This window comes from Myotis nattereri, assembly GCF_964212035.1.
Source record: "Myotis nattereri genome assembly, chromosome: 9".
In the NCBI taxonomy this organism is placed as follows: Eukaryota; Metazoa; Chordata; class Mammalia; order Chiroptera; family Vespertilionidae; genus Myotis; species Myotis nattereri.
The window spans coordinates 82,792,058-82,813,531 of record NC_138084.1 but is presented as its reverse complement, the minus strand read 5'-3'; the positions used below and the strand labels follow the sequence as shown (position 1 = coordinate 82,813,531).

The following is a 21,474-nucleotide window of genomic DNA, read 5'->3' as shown; positions in this document are numbered from 1 at the left end:
GTCCGGTGTGGCTCAGTGGATAGAGCGTCGGCCTGCGGACTGAAAGGTCCCAGGTTCGATTCCGGTCAAGGGCATGTACCTGGGTTGCGGGCACACCCCCAGTAGGAGATGTGCAGGAGGCAGCTGATCGATGTTTCTCTCTCACCAATGTTTCTGACTCTCTATCCCTCTACCTTCCTCTCTGTGGAAAATCAATAAAATATATTTAAAAAAAAGATACTGGGAGAGGCGGAGGAGTGTATGTGGGAGACAAATACGGATGGAAGGAGACCTGGCGCACAATACAGTGCACAGATCATGCATTGTCAAGTTGTACGCTTGAAATCTGTATAATTTTATTAACCAATGTCACCCCAGTAAATTCAATAAAAAACTTAAGACATTTCTCAAACTCTTTCGAGCTGATAATTTTGGAAAATAAAAGGGTAGTTTTATAACACATTTACTGGGAGCTTGTTCTAAATGGTTCATTTATCCACTGAGCAAACATTTACTTACTGAGCTCCTAAGATGTGAGCACACTCTGCTAAAAGCTGGAGGGCCAATGATGGCGCTCCTTGCCCTCACCGAGCTCCACCATCAAATAAAAGTTAAACAAAACACAAATCCTTACCAACTGACAGGCACCGCAAAGAAAAGGCTAAGCTGGGGACGGGACTCTGGGTAAGTTGCTGTTTTCAACGTTTCATACTTCCCAGTAATTAGCTCATGTCCCTGCGTTCTCACTAGACTGGAGTTTCTGACAACGGGAGCCGCATCGTGTCCAATAAGCGTCCTGCGCTGAGTCGCTGGGAAAGTGGACACTAAGCAGGCGCGCTCCGCGGCCGCACCCGCCGCACCCGCCGCACCCGCCGCACCCGCCGCACCCGCCGCACCCGCCGCACCCGCCGCACCCGCCGCCGCCGCACCCGCCGCACCCGCCGCACCCGCCGCACCCGCCGCCGCCGCCGCACCCGCCGCCGCCGCACCTTGATCTTCGGAAGGAACCCGATCCGGCCCCGCTTCTGCTCCAGACTCCGGGGCTCCTTCACTCTCACGCCCAGGTGCCTCATGTACATGAGGATGACGTACTGCGCCGCGGAACTGCAGGAGGAGAGGGGTGAGATGAGCTTCTGGAAAAGGGGGGCGGGGAGAACAACGAGAGCAACTGACTTCCCAAACCTCAGGGACGGAACTCTTAGAATTCATCCACACATGGAAAATAAGGAATTACCAGGACAGGATTCTATCTCAAGACACTAGAATATTAGTCAAATAAAATATAGGCCATCAGAGGGAGACGGTCTACATTTTTTAAGTTAAAAGAAATAAAATATAATTCATGACTGACAAAAGAAGAGAGTTTATTTTTATTTCCTTAAAATTCTAGAATAAAAGTTGCATTACCTCTTATCTTCTTCTATAGCCTGAGCAGTCATCCTAAAAATAAAAACATTTACAAATGAAATATTAAAGCTTAAGAAAAGTGCTGCTATTACACCCAGATGCCCGAACCAGCAGAACAGAGCCACAGGGACTATATGCTAAGAAAAACCCTCTATCCCCAGAGGAGCTGCATGCTTCTCACTCATGTCCTGTCATCAACTACAAACGTTTTGTAGCAAGAAATGTTATTTCCAAACCTCTGAACTTAAACCAATAAAAGCATTTAACCTGGTCTTCATCAGCTAGAAATTTTGTAGTTACTCATTTTGCTAATACCTAGAAAAAGAAACTCAAGAACTTTATTTAAAATAAATATCAGCAAAAATAAGAAAATAATAAAATAAAATATCAGCAAAAAAAGTAAGTAAAACATTCAGTTTATCAAGCACCGTGACAAAGTAAGTAGCCCCGCCCACCTAGCCTGGCCCTCTTCTGGACATGCTCAGAGTGCACCGTCTTTCAGCAGAATAAAGGGCATTTCGACATCATGTCTGACTTACAACACTTCTTCAATTTTGGCAACAATCTGCTCTGCGCATGCCCGCTCCTTCTCCAAGGTGACCCGGTCCTTGTCTCTCTCGACGTCAAGTTTGGTCAGTTCACTTTCAGCCAAGGTCAGCCCCATGCTCCTTTTCTGCCTAAAGGGAATAGGAGGCATGGCCTGAAGTGGCTCAGAGGAAAGTATCTCCCTCATCAGGTTCCATAGCCACGAGTTTCCAGCAACAGGCACAAGGCCCCGGCTTTCATGCCAGCACACCATGTCCGCTAGGACAACAGAGGAAAACATTCCAGAGGCAGCCAGCCACTCAACAGAGCACAGACCCTGAAGGAACACACTCAGCACAGACAAACGGGGAAGTCACATGGGGTGGGAACTATGAACTCTCAATATCCAAACACTTTGACTCCAGATGCTCATTATGCTTTAATAACAGAGATAGAGACCAGATGCTAAGCCGAGGATTTAATGCATAACCTACCAGTTCTGTCTCTACCCCCCAGCTTACCGGAAATCCTCCAAGTGCCTCTGGATCTCGGGGTGCACCCGTTCCTGCATAGTGTGGATATAGTGGCGATGGAGATCCTCAGGAATAAGCTCAGGTCTTCTTTTTTCTGAAAAGAGGCAAAGGGAAAGGATTACTTCGTCTACAGGTATAATCTGTGCATTATCACTGGCAACGTACCAATGCAACTGATGCAAACTTATCTCAGAGTAAGACAAAGAGTTCTTCAACTTCATTCATGTATTTCATCTCATAATTCACATTTCATTTACCCTTTAATGCGGATGACCTACTAGTCACCACATGACACATAACACCTTTAGGAATGAGCTGAGTTACACAACTACAGAGATACAATTCTCCAGGATATTGGTGCTCCAAACTTACCTAGATCTACTGATATTTCATCAGGAACAGAAACTTTCAAGTGCTAAAACAAAAATGCAAAGAAAAAGTGAGACAGCACTAAGGGCTTTTCAAGATGCATACAGTGCCCGTATAAAGGAAAGTAGCAGAGCCTGGACACCTCTTTCCACAAGCACCTTCATGCATAAGCTCATTTCCTGTGTCCCCCATCCAGTGTCACAGCTCTTGTGTGCTTCATTGTTTAACCTGGAAAAGAAGCCCTTTCCACAGATCATGCTATAAAGGAATTATCTACAATATTTACTAAATGACTAAATGCTTCTGTGCCTTACTTATTCTTTCTGGAATGAATGAATACTGACTTTGGTTTTCTAGAATCTGGTTACTCTGCATCATTTGAATTAATATAGGTAAAAACTAAACTATGTGTATATGTTGTTATATGGAAAATTTACTCATATATAACTACTAGAGGCCCAATGCACGAAATTCGTGCAAGAGGAGGCCTTTCTTCCTCCAGCCACTGGCAGGCACCCAGGACCCAGGCTTCCCTCACAGCCCCGGCTTCGTCCAGAAGGTTGTCTGGAAGAATGTTCGGAAGGACGTCCAGTCTAATTAGCATATTACACTTTTATTATTATAACTTTTATTTACTGTATTTGAGATACTCCCACTACAGACCATGACATTTCCAGTCCCTTTCCTTAAAGAACCCTCACAATAGTCACACCCCCAATGAGAGAGTTAGTGGATGTCATTTCAGAGGATTTGGAGTCTTAAATATCCAGTGACCATCTGTAGCATTTACACTACTGAACTAATTAAAGTAGCCGTGTTTTAGTTCTGTATAGCTAGGACTTCCCCCATAATAATTGCAGTTTCTGGTCCCACTATTAATATAGAAATGTGTTTTCCTTCCCATCAATTTGGAAAATATCTTAAAAATAAATTGTTTTTGCAGTTACAGTAAGTATCGTGACCTCTGTATACTGACTCTGTATTGTACACCTACTTAAGTCATACACTTTCAGAATGGAAACAATTCCTATAAGATCTGAAGTTTTATATTTGAAAATAAGTCACTGTTAAAGATTATGAGATCGCTAATATTCATTTGAAGGACAGGGAAGTGATTTCAAAGCTTTCTCTTTAACTGATGTTGCCATGCTGCAACTCAAATCAGCTTTCCTAAAAGTATTTCTAGCACAAATGCAAAAAAGTAAATAAATGCTCATTTATGTATGTGGGTATTTATATGAAAAAAAATATCACCTGTGTGTCAAAAATAATTAGCAAATTAATCAAGGTTCTTACATTTTAATGTTAATAAACTTATATAGATCAGTAGCAAGATATAAAGTTTTAACTTAGCATGGAGTTCTATATGTGAAATTCAAATACACTTCAATATGCTGTCATTTCTTAATAAATATGATGTGGAATATATTAAACAATGGCTGTAAAATCAGAAGCCTAACATTCATTCAAAAAATATCTGAGTGGCCACTCTGTGCTGCGATCTATTAATATCGGGAGAACAGCAGATAACAGACAGGATAAAAACCTCTGCCCTGATGAAGCTTACATTCAGGGTAGAGGAGGAGTACAAACGAACAAAATAAGTGAATAAAATATAAGTTCTATGGACAAAAATAACAGGAGAGACAGCAGCATAAAGTGAAAGGGGTTACATTTTCAGAGGGTTGGTCAGGGAAGGCCTTCCTGAGAGGTGATTATGTTCAGCAGTGTGCAGGCAACTGTAAAGGAGCAGAGAAAGGGGAGCTGGAGAAAGGAGAGGCCCAAAGTTTCTGTGCGTGTTTACTGCTTTACGGTCTGCAACTGACGTAAATGGCGCAAGAGAAAACAAGAACTGGTGGTGCAGGCAGAAAGCGCTGCGGCTGCAGCAGCGTCTGTGCGTGAAGCAGTGCACGCGGCCTGCCGGAGCAGAGGATGTCTCTGCAGACGACTTCTCATTTCTCAGGCAAACAGCCAGGTCATCAGCTGAGCAAAGGACAGGAGAGGAAGTGATAGTTTTAGGAGAAAGGAAGTATAAAACAATCATATGAGAGAACTGCAAATATGAAAGAGCAAGGGACATAGAGTAATTATCCAGGGAGCATTAGGGGCGATTCTCCTTTCCCTGGAGCAAAACGAGTAATGTAACTCTTAGGAAACACTATTGCCATTTACTACCATTTATGTAGATAAGATAGTTTTCACTTTTTAGTTAAACTTGTACCTACAAACTTCAAAGAGGCCAAGCGGAGTTCAAGTATGCAAGTGTTACCCTTTGGATCCTGACATATAAATGTATATCATTTGTGTTCTCTTTTTATTCCCTCATCCTAATCATACACATGTGACAACAGATATGCCTACAAATAATTTAGAAATGATAAAAAAAAAAAAATAACAGCCAAGAGTAATCAATAACTGACAGATGTCACAAAGCACAATAAAGTCCAAAAACACAGAGGGAGCCCTGGCTGGTGCGGCTCAGTGGTTGGAGCATCATCCTGTCCACCAAAACGTTCCAGGTTCGATCCCCGGTTGGGGCATGTGCAGGAGGCAACCGAACCGATGGCTGTTTTTCTCTCTCCCTCCCCGCCCCCCAACCCTCCCTAAAATCAATTTTTAAAATAATAAAAAAAAAGTGAAAGAAAAAAATCAAATGGGAGGGAAAACTGGAAGTAGGAGGTCGATATCTCAATGTACTAGAGCAGAGAGCTTACTATTAACTTGGTAACTTACTGCAGATCGATCCAGGAAGAATTGATGAAACTCAAGGAAGATACGACGCGTCTCCTTGGAATTGGTTTGTTTATAAAGGTCTGAATAGAGATAACAGAGCTGCAGTAAAGAAGAAATGAAAAAGAAAAGTGAGAAATCTTGAAAAATATAATCTGTTATATTCTCAGAGAGTATGAATGTTTGGAACAGGCAAGTCACCATAAGCAATGTACTAGAACAAAGGAAACAGTAATAGTTAACACATCCAACAAAGTGCTTAAAAAAATAAATTAATAACATTTTAAGTATCTTTCATGTCTATCTTTATATGTTTAGAAAACTGAAAAAAAGTCTGTCCACTTAGTTCACAGAAGTGAAAAGTTTTATGGTTTATAAATTAATGTAAAAACTTTGAATTTGCTAAATCGTAAAATATATTACCAATGTTGCAGGGTCAAACTGTGAAACTACATGGTGTAAAAACACAGCCAAGTGAGCAGGGCGTGATTTCAGCAGTTCGATGCTCTGGAAGCAGCTGCACTGCCCATTGATCTAGAAAAAGAAACAATTACACATCAGTGACTCCAACACAAATGCAAATGTCACGTGAGCTGAACTAAACATTAACTATCAAAATCCACTTAGATCTACTGTAAAAAATTCAAGATTTGAGAAATTTCACTAGAATTTATTAGCAACATAGGCTATGGAATCTTTTCCTCTGAAATGAGTATTTCAGGGGAGAGGCTGGGAGTAAGACCATCTTGGGAGAATGCAAGTTTAGAAGATGATTATCAAGGAGCTGAGGCATCTATAAATCAGTACACAACTATCTAACAGCACTTCTGCAAATGTCATGGAAAACTCTCTGCCTAATAAAGAACTAGCTGTTTTCCTTTCGTACTAATCACAGAAATGGTGGTAGAAAATGGAGTTGTATCATTTTAAGTAACACCAGCCTATAATAAATGTGTATATTCCCTACCACACAGAAAACAGTAATCGTTAAAATTAAGGTAACTTAAATAATAACTTTCATATAATTTTTCACATGTAAAATAAATTACAGTGAGACTAAAGTTAATCTAAGGAACAATACCAATCCCACACAATCTCTCTCAGAAAATATAAGAGGAGGCCGGTGCCATTGTGGGGCTCAGCCCACCTGCTTTTCCAGATGACCTAATCCTATCTAATAATAGACAAATAGGGTAATCAACCGTAATTCCAATACGCTTCCCACTGGCTAATCAGGGCAATATGCAAATTAAATGCCAACCAAGATGGTGGCTGGCAGCCACGCAGCTGAAACGAACAGGAGGCTTGCTTGTTCCAGTGATGGAGGAAGCCAACGTTCCCCGCCTGCCGCTGCCCAGCTCTGAGCCTGAAAGCAACAGCTCCGAAAGCAACTATGTTTCAATTACAGAAGCTCAACAAACCCCCAATACCTGCTTTCAGCAGCCGAGGCCTCAAGCTGGAGCTGTGCCTCAGAGCTGGAGCTGGCTCTGAGCTCCAGTGACAGCCATAGAAGGTAAATAAATCCCAGAATAAAAAAAAAAAAAAGAAAAAAAGGAGAGGTTGGGAGCTTCAGTTGCTGGCCAGCCTGAAATCGGCCCTCAGCCCCTCACCCAGGCTGGCCAGGCACCCGAGTGGGGACCCCCACCCTGAAGGCGGAGTGACCAGCTGCAAACAGCCATCAGCCCCTCACCCAGGCTGGCCAGGCACCCAAGCGGGACCCCCACCCTGATCCAGGACACCCTTCAGGGCAAACCAGCTGGCCCCCACCCGTGCACCAGGCCTCTATCCTATATAGTAAAAGGGTAATATGCAAACTGACCCAAACACCAGAACGACTGGGAATGACTGGTCACTATGGCACACACTGACCACCAGGGGGCAGACGTTCAATGCAGGAGCTGCCCTCTGGTGGTCAGTGCACTCCCACATGGGGGAGCTCTGCTCAGCCACAAGCCAGGCTGACGGCTGCCAGTACAGCAGCGGTGGTGGTGGGAGCCTCTCCTGCCTCCTCAGCAGCACTAAGGATGTCCGACTGCAGTTTAGGACTGCTCCCCGCTGGCAACTGGACATCCCCTGAGGGGTCCCAGACTGCAAGAGGGCACAGGCCGGGCTGAGGGACCGCCCGCCCCCCGCCCCCCAGTGCACAAATTTTTGTGCACCGGGCCTCTAGTAAATTCATAATTGTTATTAAAAAAGAAAGAAAATATCAGAGGACGTAACACTTGCTGCCTGTTGCACGCCCCCGACTGGGGATTGAGCCTGCAGCCTGGGCATGTGCCGTGACATGGAATCAAACCCTGACCTCCTGGTACATACATAAGTCAAGCTCAACTTCTGAGCCACACAGGCCGGGCTGAGGTAGCACTTCTTACTCATCCTAGGTGGCCAGCAATACCCAACTACAACAACCAAACAAATTACAAAAACAACAGCAACAAAAACCCCAAACTACACAATAATATCCCCCTAAACACAGACACAGAAATCCTCAGCAAAATCATAGCAAGTTGGATCCTGCTGTATCTAAAAAGGAGAACACATTATGACCAATCAGGATTTATCCTGGAACATAGAGCTGGCTCAACATGCTAAAAGCAATCCATGTTAGGAGACTCATATAATCAACTCACTCATTCCATAATATTCCATATCCATTCATGATAAAAACTCTCAGCAGACTAGGAGTAGAAGGTAACTTCCTTCACCGGTAATAAAAAGCGTTTGCAGAAAACCTACACTAACTTTATTATACTTTATGGTGAAAGACTCATCTTTCTTCCCGAGATCAGTAATAAAACGAAGAAGTACTGCCTCACCATCCAGTTCAGCCGCATTGCTGGAGGTCTCAATTAGCACAGTGAAGGTAATAACAAGAAATACAAGATAAACGGGTTGGAAACAAAACAATAAAAATTGTCTCTATTCACAGACACCATGGTTGCTTATAAAGAAAATCACAAATTTTTTGTTTGCTCTTAACCCTCCCCAGAGGATATTTTTTCCATTGCTTTTTTAAAGGGAGTGGAAGGGAGGTGGGGGAGAAAGAGAGAGAAACACTGATGTGAGAGACACATTAGTTGGTTGCCTCCCACATGCGCCCTGGGGTGCAGGATCAAACCTGCAACACAGGTACCTGCCCCTGACCAGGACTTGAAGCCACTATCATTTGGTTTGTGGGCTGATGCTCTACCCACTGACCCACATCGGCTGGGCGCCAATAAAACTATTTTAAAAAGCTCCCTGAAGCCCTAACTGGTTTGGCTCAGTGGATGGAGCGTTGGCCTGCGGACTCAAGGGTCCCAGGTTCAATTCCAGTCAAGGGCATCTATCTTGGTTGCGGGCACATCCCCAGTGGGGGGTATGTAGGAGGCCGCTGATCGATGTTTCTCTCTCATCGATGTTTCTAACTCTCTATCTCCCTTCCTCTCTGTAAAAAAATCAATAAAATATAAAAAAAAAGTCCTTCTTTAAAAAAAAAAAATAAATAAATAAATAAAAATAAAAAGCTCCTTGAAGTACCAAGCCAATCATATTCCTATATACCATCAATAAACAACTGGAATTTGAAATAAAAAGAAAAATAACCTTTACAATAATACCTCCCCCTCCTAAAATGAAGTACTTAGGTCTAATCAGTGACTTCTTATCAATTTTAAAAGCAAAGTCATTCCTATTGATTAAAGCTAAAATAAGCAACTAACCCACTAATTAACCAGTTAATTTTAATGTCCAGAAATTTTTCATTTTTACAATAATCAAATATCTTGGAATATTAGTGTTTTTTTTAGAAAAATATATCATCACCTGTTCATGTTCAGTACCAAAATCATCATCCTCTGCTCCAATGATGTGAGGTGCTGTGCGGGCTGCGGGGCTCCCAATAAGGGACTGAGTGTCCTGGTGATATTCAGAGAAAAGAAACAGAAAAATTACCTGTCATCAAATTCAGAGAAAGAATAAAGCCAAACCATCAAAGAAATGTCGTTTACCAAACAGGTGTCACTTCTTTTTATTTCTTTTCTTTATGTACTTTACTCTGAAAGAAGTGGTTCTCAAATTTTCAAGGCCATGAACCACAGCAACAAACAAACTACAACAGTATTTGGTGGGGGGAGGGGGCACAGTTCTCCTGGAAATAAACATTCTTTGCTCACTATACCCCTGGTTATCTGATTCTAATCACTCTCAGGATACTTCATTTATTACTTCATACATTTCTAGACCTTGTTACAGAAAAAATAAAATTAGCTTATATACGTTGTTAAATATTAAAAAATTATACTTTAAAATGTGAGTGAGGACATCAGGGCAAAGGAAAAATGAGGGTAGAAATGATAAGACAAAACTTGCAGAGGTTAATACAAAGATTCCTATTAATGTCACTTATTGAAAACTGTTGCTAAACCTTATTTTTTCATTTTTAATTATTTTTCCTAAGTGCATATTGCAGGGCTTCCAGCCCTGCACTGTTGATATTTTGGGACAGGTAATGCTTTGCTGTGCATTGTAAGGTGTTTAACAGCATCCTTCCCTCTACACACCTACTGGATGCCAGTAATAGCCTCCCAGCCACGACAATCAAAAATGTTCCCAGATATTACCAAGTATCCCAGGGATAAAATCACTCCTGGCTGAAAATCACAGGTACATGCAAAATTAAAATTTAAAGCAATCCCATAAAACACTGCTACAGAAACAAAAACGACAAAATTACAAAAATACAGATCTTACTCCATGAAATAGAACATCCATTTGTCAATTCATTGTGTAAAATTCAGCATGAAATAGGCAGTGTAGAGGCATCTATATATAAAAAAGCTCAGTGACCATTACGGCGGAATGACCAGAATGACCAGTCGCTATGATGTGCACTGACCACCAGGGGGCAGATGCTCAATGCAGGAGCTGCCTCCTGGTGGTCAGTGCACGCCCACAGCAGGAGCGCCACTCAGCCAGAAGCCGGGCTCATGGCTGGCGAGCGCAGCAGTGGTGGCGGGAGCCTCTCTTGCCTCCGCGGCAGTGCCAAGGATGGTGAGCCAAGCAGTAAGGAGCGAGCAGGTGGGAGGTTAGGAGGGAGCAGGTGGAGGTTAGGAGCGAGCAGATGGGAGGTTAGGAGCGAGCAGGTGGAGGTTAGGAGGGATCAGGTGGGAGGTTAGGAGCGAGCAGGTGGATGTTAGGAGCGAGCAGATGGGAGGTTAGGAGCGAGCAGGTGGAGGTTAGGAGCGAGCAGATGGGAGGTTAGGAGTGAGCAGGTGGGAGATTAGGAGCGAGCAGGTGGGAGGTTTAGGAGCGAGCAGGTGGGAGGTTTAGGAGCAAGCAGGTGGAGGTTAGAAGCGAGCAGGTGGGAGGTTAGGAGCGAGCAGGTGGAGGTTAGGAGCGAGCAGGTGGAGGTTAGGAGCGAGCAGGTGGAGGTTAGGAGGGAGCAGGTGGGAGGTTAGGAGCGAGCAGGTGGAGGTTAGGAGCGAGCAGATGGGAGGTTAGGAGCGAGCAGGTGGGAGGTTAGGAGCGAGCAGGTGGAGGTTAGGAGGGATCAGGTGGGAGGTTAGGAGCGAGCAGGTGGAGGTTAGGAGCGAGCAGGTGGAGGTTAGGAGGGAGCAGGTGGAGGTTAGGAGGGAGCAGGTGGGAGGTTAGGAGCGAGCAGGTGGAGGTTAGGAGCGAGCAGGTGGGAGGTTAGGAGCGAGCAGGTGGGAGGTTAGGAGGGAGCAGGTGGGAGGTTAGGAGCGAGCAGGTGTGCAGTTAGAAGCAAGAGGTCCCGGATTGCAAGAGAGATGTCCCCGGATGGGTCCTGGATTACAAGGGGGCGCAGGCGGGGCTGAGGGACACCTCCCTCCCGTGCACGAATTTTGTGCATTAGGCCTCTTGTGAATGTATAATGTAAAAAATATGGGATGTTTAAAGACCACAAATATTAAATTCAAAGACCCCAGAGAATGAAGAAAAGTAAAACTTTTGGAAGAAATAGAAAAGAATGAAGTTGGCTTAAATCTGACAGCCACTGAGCCAAGAGAGTGGGGCTATAAAGCTTGGAAGCCATCTGTGAAGTAGTCATAATTGAAACAAGCTCAAATTAAGTAAATGACATGTCCCTAGCTTCTCCTCCCTAAGTGTTTCCCCAACACTATGTATTTGCATCTGCTAAACTGGAGCAGCTCAATGCGCACTTCACTCAGGGTGACGGGAGAGTGCGCCCTGAGCGACCCAGGGCAGCCTGCCCCGCTCCTCACTGAGGCGGGGAGGGGAGAACTGGAGCAAACCAGTGCCCATCTCGCTATGGCCTACAAGAAAGCGAGGGCTGTGCAAACCAGAGCAACCTGCGCCCACTCCACCCTAAGCCCAGGGTCTTGCTGCTAGGGCAACAGGGAGGAACCCGGCGCGGGCCCCACTCAGGTCACAGAAAGCTCTGACTGTGACCCAGAGCAACCCACACCCGCTTCTCCCCGGCCCCTGAGACAGTCCTGCGGGGGCGACCTGGAGCGGGTGTCCCCAGCCAGAGGCCACAGAACTGCGCTGCAAGTGCCCTGGCCGAGGGGCCTAGGGTGCCACCCTGCCACAGGTGCCAGGGCCGCTCAGCCAATTACATGCCAGAGAGCTCTGGACCCGCACAGGGAGTCGCACACCACAGGAACTCCGCACAGGCTCCCAGCGCCCTGAACATCTTAGCAGAAACTGAGGGAGCAGGTCCGTAGGAGAAGGGGATACCACTCAGAGCAGAGACAATAAAGGCGTGAGACACCAGCAGACCCTGCCTCTGGGCTAACAAGTCCCAGACCATTGCCCTGAGGGTTGTCACCCTCTCAAACCCCAAGAGGGTGCCCAGGGCCAGAAAGAGAAAGCAAAAATGGGGAGACAGCCCTAATCGGTTTGGCTCAGTGGATAGAGCGTCGGCCTGCGGAATGAAGGGTCCCGGGTTCGATTCCGGTCAAGGGCATGTACCTTAGTTGCGGGCACATCCCCAGTAGGGAGTGTGCAGGAGGCAGCTGATCGATGTTTCTCTCTCATCGATGGTTCTAACTCTCTATCCCCTCTCCATTCCTCTCTGTAAAAAATCAATAAAATATACATTTTTTTAAAAATGGGGAGACAAAGACACAACTCCCCAAGGAAAGAAAAGGAGGAAGTGCTGTGGGGAAGCACGGGACTTGGTTGGAATGTCTGTGAGGAGGACGCTCCAAAAGGTCGGGGCCGCAGGGGGCGGGGGGCGGGGCCACGACCTTGCTGAAGGCACAGTCCCCACCTCGACTTTCCCAAACAAGTCCGAGCCCGGGGTGTTTTGCTAGAATCTCTATGTTTAGTCTTTAAAGACCCCACCTTGTGGAAACACATACTTTCTCAAGGCCACGTACCCTGCTAACTGTGTCTAGGGCTCAATTTTAGTTCTCGCTGTAACGACAATAAAAGCCAAAGGAGGCAGGTGAGCAGGGCTCCTGGGCAGTGATAGTCGAGGAGTGCCTTCGCCTCTTTCACAAAAACTGGGCTAGAGCAATCTGTTCTGTCGCTCAGGGTCAGAGCGTCAGCCCTGGCAAAGCGGTGCCCTGTGTGAGTACCAAGGAATGCAACGAAGAAAAGCAGAGAGTAAGAAAATGAAAGTAACTGCAGGAAGTCATTGGAGCCGCTTGGGATTTCCAAGTTCGAGGGAGTTGTTTCTCAGCTAAGGAATTCACTATCTCTGTTATGCTTCTTAAGAATGTAAGTTTTCCATTAGAAAAATAAGCCTATTTCTGAAAGTAAGGAAAAAAAGTTTTTTCTGTATTTGCCTAGGAAAGCAAAGGTTTTATATATATACTAGGGGCCCGGTGCACGAAATTCGTGCACTGGGTGTGTGTGTGTGTGTGTGTGTGTGTGTGTGTGTGTGTGGAGTGTCCCTCAGCCCAGCCTGCCCCCTCTCACATACTGGGAGCCCTCAGGCGTTGACCCCCATCACCCTCCGATCGCCTGATCGGCCCCTTGCCCAGGCCTGACGCCTCCGCCAGAGGTGTCAGGCTTGGACAGGGGACCCCCATCTCCCCCCGATCACTGGCTCTGGCCCCCGCCCAGGCCTGAGGCCTCTGGCCCAGGAATCATGCCTGGGCAGGGGACTCCCATCTCTTTCTGATCGCTTGCTCCACCCCCCGCCCAAGCCTGAAGCCTCTGACCCAAGCTTCAGGCCTGGGCAAGGGGACCATCATATCCCCCCAATCCCCGGCTCCGCCCCCCACCCAGGCCTGATGCCTCGGCCAGAGGAGTTGACCCTCATCACCCTCCGATCACCAATCACCGGATCGGCCCCTTGACCAGGCCTGAGGCCTCCTGGGCAGGGGACCCCCAGCTCCCCGCGGTTGCAGGCTCCGCCCCTGCCCAGGCCTAACGCCTCTGGCCTAGGTGTCCGGCCCAGGCAGCGGGGACCTGCAGTGGCAGCGGGGGGCGCCGCGATCGTGGGCTTCGCTTTAGGCCCAGGCAAGGGACCCCTAGCTCCTGGGACTGCCAGCTTCGACCGTGCCCAGCTCCCATCTCTGGCTCCACCCCTACTTCCTGCTATCACTGGCCAGGCCGGCAAAGGCGCCTGATTCTCCGATCATGGCCCCAGGGCCGCCTTTGCCCTGCCCCCCAGCTCTTAGCTCCCCCCTGGGTTTCCGATCACTGTCAGTGGCAGGGGGCTTCTTCCTGCTGTCCCTTTCGCCTCCCTGCATTGTGCCTACATATGCAAATTAGCCATCTTGTTGGCAGTTAATTTGCATATAGCCCTGATTAGCCAATGAAAAAGGTATCGCCGTACGCCAATTACCATTTTTCTCTTTTATTAGTGTAGATATATATTATTAAAATAACTTATATTAATCAGGAAATTGACTACTTTAAATGAATAGATTACTTAATACTCTTTAATAATAATAAATATATTGAGTGAGAAAGATGGTGACCGGCAAGAAGGCAGGGAGGGAGCGTGTGAGAGTGAGGGCGCGATAGAGGAGTGTGTGGACGTGTGTGAGTGAAATAGGGACAGTTAGATCCTACAGGTCTGCCAAGGGGCTGCCAAAACAGACAGTCTTAGATGGCGAAACCCTGCTGCCACCGCAAACACTCTGGGGGCGGCCAGGACGGGCACAGAGACCACGACATCTTGAAGAACAGAACTGCTTGAGACTAGGATCCTAACCTCGCCACTACCCAATCTGGTCTCAGGTGCAAACCGGGACCCTACAGCCACTCGGGTAAAAGACCTGCGACCACAGCTGCAGGCCCACGGACACTAAGACCCCAGGCACCCTGGCCACAGATTTCTGTGAGTCACAGAGCCATTCCCCCTCCCCAGGCAGAGAAGCATCAAACAGACTGTCAAACTACAGCAGGAACGCTGGGAGGGTTCAGGGCAGGGTGGGGTGGGGTGGGGTGGGGTGGGGGGGGGTGGTGGTGGTGGTGGTGGTGGTGGTGGTGGTAAGAGATCAACCGAAGGACTTGTATGCATGCACATAAGCATAACCAATGGACGCAAGACACTGGGGGGAGGGTGGGGAGGGCATGTGCCAGGGGGTTTGTGGGGGGATAGGGAAGGCCAGGGGAAAGGCAATGAGGGAGAAAAGGAGACATATATACTACTATTTGTAATACTTTAAACAATAAAATAAAATTTAAAAATAAATACATAAATAATCCCCTCCTCCAAAAAAAAAATAGTAATAATAATATATAATGTACTTGACTACATTCCCAGGGTTTAAAGTTTAAGATTTGCTTTCTCTCCTTATGAAGAAAAATTTTATGCTTAAGGTATATGGGAAGCTCTGTCAAATAAGGAAGTGACATTTGTATTTTATTTATATATACATATTAAATAGATCCTAATATGCTTTCATTTATAACTAAGTGTTATAAGTTATAATATTGTGGAATACTGTGTTTTGCAAAAAGGACAAGCTTCCAAAGTAACTAAATTTATAGAAATACTAGCAAGAAAAATCAGGATAAAAAGAATTTGATTATAGGACTAAATGAACTAAAAATAATTGTAGTTTTAGTAATTATGTTCTAATAGAAATATATTTGTTTGCATGAATCCAATAAAAATCTAATTACTTCAAAACAGGACATAAATCAGTTTCCAATTGTGGTTTTATTAACCAAAACTTTGCTGGAATGTCATGTCTGAGAGAGACAGGCCAGGACTGTGGGTGTCACCAGAAGCTCTGAGGAATGAAGACTGACTTTGAAGCTGATAAGCCCCTTGGAAAAACAGCCTGGTCCTTGCTTGGTCACATGGCTCACGGCAGCTTTTCCAGGGAAGGAACGAAGGTTGCTTTCCTGAGAGATGGCATAAAAGACATCTCAAGACACCTGTGGGGACCTCAACTTGAGGAGTGCACCCCAACTCTGTAGGTACTGCAGGCGAAGAAGCCTGATGGCAACTGCATGGCTTGGCTTCTTTGCCCTGGGGGAAGCTTTCTCATGAGATTCCAGCAAAGCATTTTTTTTTTTTTTTAAAAAAACCTGTGTAATCAACTGTTATTCTTGTTATGTTCATGCAAACAATCAGGCCAAATTTTAACTACACTTAATACAGTAAGTAAATTAGCCTTTAATAAAAATAAGGATGATTTTAGGGAGAAAAAATGTTTCAACAGGAAATTATTAGAAACTGTTCTAACTTTTGTCCAATTAATACTAAATTTTATAACTCAGTTTGTCTCCACCAGATTACAAGCCCTACTTGCACCTAGGGAATACCACCTCTAGGCACCACTGCCACCTCCTTCTGTGCCCAGGCCTCATCGTCCCTCTGACAGAGAGCAAGGATCTCTTGGCTCTGAGAGAAACCTCTGACCCACCTCAGCAGGAAGCAGCTACAGAAGAAACCGGCGTCCCCTTTCCCTGAAAGAACTCAGAGCCAAGATCCTTGAGGGGGATGTAGTAGGCAGTTAGACAGACATGGCAGAACAAGGACGATGGGCCAACTGGAGGGTAAAGAGATAGACGCTGAGACTTCTCACCACTCCAACTGCTCTGAAGCTGGGAACAGAGGAACCTGTATAAAACTACCTTTAATCATAACTAATAATTAGAAGGAATTTATAGTTTTTGTATAATAGAAGGTATAAAGATCAAGAAAAAAGAAAGTAAAGTAGATAAACTGAAAGGGTATGTGTAAGTTACAGAAGATATATATGTTACAGAAGGTATATATAAGTTATAAAAGGTACATGTAAATTTTAAAAGGTATGTATAAGTTACAGAGGGTCTGTACAAGTAAAGAAGAACTAAAGTTGAGGAAGTAAAATTGTGAGAAGAGATGTAAAGAAAGGAATATAACAGGAAGAGAGGAAATTAGAGTAGTAATACTTAAGAATAACTGTGAAAGTTATAAGAATGTTTATAAAGGTCATAAAAGGTTTATAAAGAGAAATCTTAAAAGGAATTATTAGTATACTAAATAATAAATCTAATAAATAGAGCACCTAAATTAATCGGAAAAGTAATCATATTATTTTAAATCTTAGAACACATATCCTTATATGTGAATAGGGGGGTTACATTTTTCCTAAAGTTTTCTTTTCAAGGCCTGTTTGAAATAATTAGAGAGGTAATTCAGCTATGAATCCAGCAAACAGAACCGATAAGCATGGTCAGACTGACCCCTAGAAGTCAACATCATCTCATCACCTGACAAGCTCTGTCTACAGACCAGGCCTACAAGTAGCTACATTCCGCACCCTTGTCCCTTCTCCTTTATAATCCTGTCCCCTACACCTCACTAGAAGGCAAAATTTAATGCTTGTAAGCACCCTGTCTTCTTAATTAGATTAACCATTGCTGTCATTGCAATTCTATGTTTTTCTTATAGTCTACAAAATCAGAAATCGACCTAGAAAAAATTCTCCAGAAATTCATATGGAATAAAAAAAGACTCCGATTAGCCACAGCAATCTGGAGAAAGAAGAACAAATTGGAGGGATCACAATACCAAATATCAAGCTATACTATAAAGCCACTGTTCTCACAACTGTCTGGTCCTGGCATAAGGAACAGACATATAGACCAATGGAACAGAACAGAGAACCCAGACACAAACGATTATGTTCAATTAATATCTGACAAAGGAGACAAGAGCATACAATGGAGTCAAGACAGTCTCTTCAATAAATGGTGCTGGGAAAATTGGACAGACACATGCAAAAAAATGGAACTAGATCACCAACTAACACCATACACAAATATAAACTCAAAATGGATAAAGGACTTGAATGTTAAGAAGGGAAACCATAAAAATCTTAGAAGAATCCACAGGCAGCAAACTATCAGACATATGTCGGAGAAATAGAAACTAAGGAGAAAATACACAAATGGGACTACATCGAAATAAAAAGCGTCTGCACAGCAAAAAGAAACATCAACGAAACAACATGAAAGCCCACTGCATAGGAGAACGTATTTGCTAATGTTATCACCGATAAAAATTTAATCTCCAACATTCTCAGGGAACTCATACAACTTAACAAAAGGAAGATAAACAATCCAATCAAAAAATGGACAAATGACCTAAATAGACACTTTTCGAAAGAGGACATACAGAAAGCCAAGAGACATATGAAGACATGCTCAAAGTCACTGATCATCAGAGAGATGCAAATCAAAACAACAATGAGGTACCATCTCACACCTGTCAGAATGGCAATCATCAACAAATCAACAAATGACAAGTGCTGGCGAGGATGTGGAGAAAAAAGGAACCCTCGTGCACTACTGGTGGGAATGCAGACTGGTGCAGCCACTGTAGAGAACAGTATGGAGTTTCCTCATAAAATTAAAAATGGAACTCCCATTTGACCCTGTGATCCCACTTCTGGGAATATATCCCAAGAAAGCAGAAACACCGTTCAGAAAGGACATATGCACCCCTATGTTCATAGCAGCACAGTTTGCCATAGCTAAGATTTGGAAACAGCCTAAGTGCCCATCAGCAGATGAATGGATTAAAAACTGTGGTACATCTACACAATGGAATACTACGCTCCTGTAAAATGAAGGAACTCCTACCATTTGCAACAGCATGGATGGAACTGGAGAGCATTATGCTAAGTGAAATAAGCCAGTCAGTGAAAGATAAATATCACATGATCTCACTCATATGTGGGATATAATGATCAACATAAACTGATGAGCAAAAACAGATCCAGAGACAGAGAAGCATCGAACAGAAAGCTCAGAAGGAAGACAGGTGGGGGACAAAGGGGAGGCGGGTGCAGAGATCAACCAAAGGACTTATATGCATGACCAGTGGATACAGACAGTAAGGGGCGAGGGCACATGCTGGGGGTGGGAGTGGTAGGGGAGAGGTCAGTGGGGGAAAAGGAGACATATGTAATACTATAATAATACTTTAAACAATAAAGAATTAAAGAAATAAAAGACCTGAAAGAACTTGAATAGTATGTGTGCAGCCATGATCAGAGGAGCATTATTCTCAACAGCCAGGAGATAGAAACCGCCCAAGTGCTCACTGACAAATGGATAAACAAAATGGGTTCATACAGACAATGGATTATTATTCAGCCTTAACAGGACAAACATTCTGACACTGGCTGCAACAGAGGTGAGTCATGAAGACACTATGCTAAGCAAGACAGGCTGGTCAACACAAGGACAATTACTGTGGGATCCCACTGCCCTGGGTTCTCGGGGAGTCATATTCCCAGAGGCAGAAAGAGAAGGGGGGTTGGCAGAGGCCGGAGGGAGAGGGTGATTTCGAGTTAGTGTGCAAGTCTCAGCTGCGGGAAGATGGAAGTTCTGAGACGAATGCTGTGATACTGCACAACATGAAAGGAACTTGATGCCAATGAGCTGTACACTTAAAAAGAATCACTGGTAAATTTTATGTTATGTATATTTTACTACAATAAAAAATCATTAAATCACCTAATAACATTGACTATGAAGTACCTCTCCATTTATAAAAAAAAATTATTAAGTTGTTTTAAAATTTAAGCTTTCTCTCAAAAAAACAAAAAACAAACAAAACACAAACAAACACAAAAAACAAAAAAAACAAAACAAAAAACCAACAAAAAACAAATAGCAGACACGGCTGTCACTTTAAGCATTTGAAAAGCACTACATTTCACAGGTTTTATACTCACAGTGTCCTGAATTACTTCATTTTTCTCCAGGTTTTCCTCTAGATAAACCCCCTCTTTCAGGCCGCTCTTAGGACTCTAATTAAAAAGAAAAAGAAGAAAGGTATTTAGTTCATTTCAACAGGCTCACTAAAGGAGAGTAAAAAAAAATAATGTGGAAAAAGAATCTTCTGAATTTCATCTATGTATTTGAAACTACTAAATATCTTTTATATAATATCTGGCTTTGCTAATTTTTTCCTCACTTTAGCAAATCACTTATTCTCTCAGCTTTTTAGTTTTATATTGATGCCAGTAAAACACACAGAACTATCTGGCCAGTGTTGGTCAGTGGTTATAACATCAACCCGTGCACCAAAATGTCGCGGGTTCAATTCCCAGTCAAGGGCACATACCTGGGTCACAGGTTCCATTCCTGGCCAGGTCTCACATTTATGTTTCTCTCCCCTACTTCCTTCTTTTCCACTCTCTCGAAAAATCAATGGAAAAAATATCCTTCGGTGAGGATTAACAACAACAACAGAATTACAAACAATGGAAAAGTTTTACTTTAACTCTGGGCCTGAGGGCACATTTCTACCAAATAAGTGTAACTAGATATATTACGTATCTCAGACTCGTTATGTCAAAATCAATCTCTATCGTTATCCATCTCCTCTAATCCCCTCTGTCCCAAGATAAAAGCATTTTGGATTATTTATATGAATGAAATTAGCTTCTATTTTGCTGTTACTATCTTGTGTAAAATGGATGTATAGATTTTCATAAAATTTACATGGTATGTTTGCAATGACCTAATAGAAACACAAATTCTCTGACATGCAGGATTTCAATTTAGGAGAGTGAGGAATACCCCAAAGCAATGGAGCCACTCTTCAGAGCGGCTGAAATGAGGCACAGAGATTTTGTGTGAATGCCAACAGGGACAATACATGCTCTCTATAGACACCAAATACCACGCGACAGAGAGACAGTAAAGCTGCCAGACCTACTGGGAGTCATGTCACAAGAATACAGAAGACAATTTGAGGAGACTCCATGGGCCAAAAAAAGAACAATTTAAGCATCAAAAAGAATAATGATTGCAATGGACCGAAACACACTAAGCAAGTATGGTAAAGTCTGTGGGAAACTGCCTACTGTCTTCTCTAGCAGAGAGGTGTGGACAAGGAGCCCAGAATGCTGGTGACCCTTGAGTCCTGGCAAAGGTCAGGGCAATGCATCCACTGTTAGTCCAGACAATGGTAACTGAAGCAACTTCCCCACCAGATATATTATTATTTCTTGTCTCATCTCTTTCATTTGCATGAGGTCCCTCTTCCAGAGCCTGAACCCTGAACCACGCGGGACGTGGGGGCACAGTCACAAAAATCTATCAATTCAAAATATACACACGAGTGAATGTACACACATCCCTACATTGGGGACCTCTGGAGTTTGTTAGGTAACAACTCTTCTGAAAACAGATTCATAAAGGAAAAGAATCAAGCATTTATACCACCCTTCCTGCATAAGCTATATTTTAGGGTAATCTAAAAACCAGTAAGGGAAAACTATTCTTCATACAATAATTCCATATAATCTAATCTAATAATAGACAAACATGGTAATTGACAATACCTCCGCTATGCTTCCCATTGGCTAATCAGCAGGATACGCAAATTAACTGCCAACAAAGATGGCGGCAGGCAGCCACGCAGCTGAAACGAGCAGGAGGCTTGCTTGCTCCAGTGATGGAGGAAGCCAAGGTTCCCCGCCTGCCGCAGCCCGGCTCTGAGCTCCACTCTAAGCAACAAAGTTGCAATTATAGAGGCTAAACAAACCCCAGA

The 21,474-nt window shown here is 44.1% G+C and overlaps 1 protein-coding gene across 1 annotated transcript in view; it reads right to left on the bottom strand.

Annotated features, from left to right (window-relative positions):
- The window catches only part of ARHGEF12 (Rho guanine nucleotide exchange factor 12), a 132,722-nt gene that overhangs the window by 57,429 nt on the left and 53,819 nt on the right, over positions 1–21,474 (bottom strand). The window contains exons 11-19 of the mRNA XM_081098582.1: positions 19,649–19,723; positions 9,348–9,440; positions 5,967–6,077; positions 5,547–5,645; positions 2,817–2,859; positions 2,433–2,538; positions 1,926–2,063; positions 1,387–1,419; positions 969–1,083 (exon numbers count right to left, since the gene is read on the bottom strand). Of these exons, the coding sequence (XP_080954708.1) occupies positions 969–1,083; positions 1,387–1,419; positions 1,926–2,063; positions 2,433–2,538; positions 2,817–2,859; positions 5,547–5,645; positions 5,967–6,077; positions 9,348–9,440; positions 19,649–19,723 (813 nt within the window). The remainder of the gene's footprint in view (positions 1–968; positions 1,084–1,386; positions 1,420–1,925; positions 2,064–2,432; positions 2,539–2,816; positions 2,860–5,546; positions 5,646–5,966; positions 6,078–9,347; positions 9,441–19,648; positions 19,724–21,474) is intronic.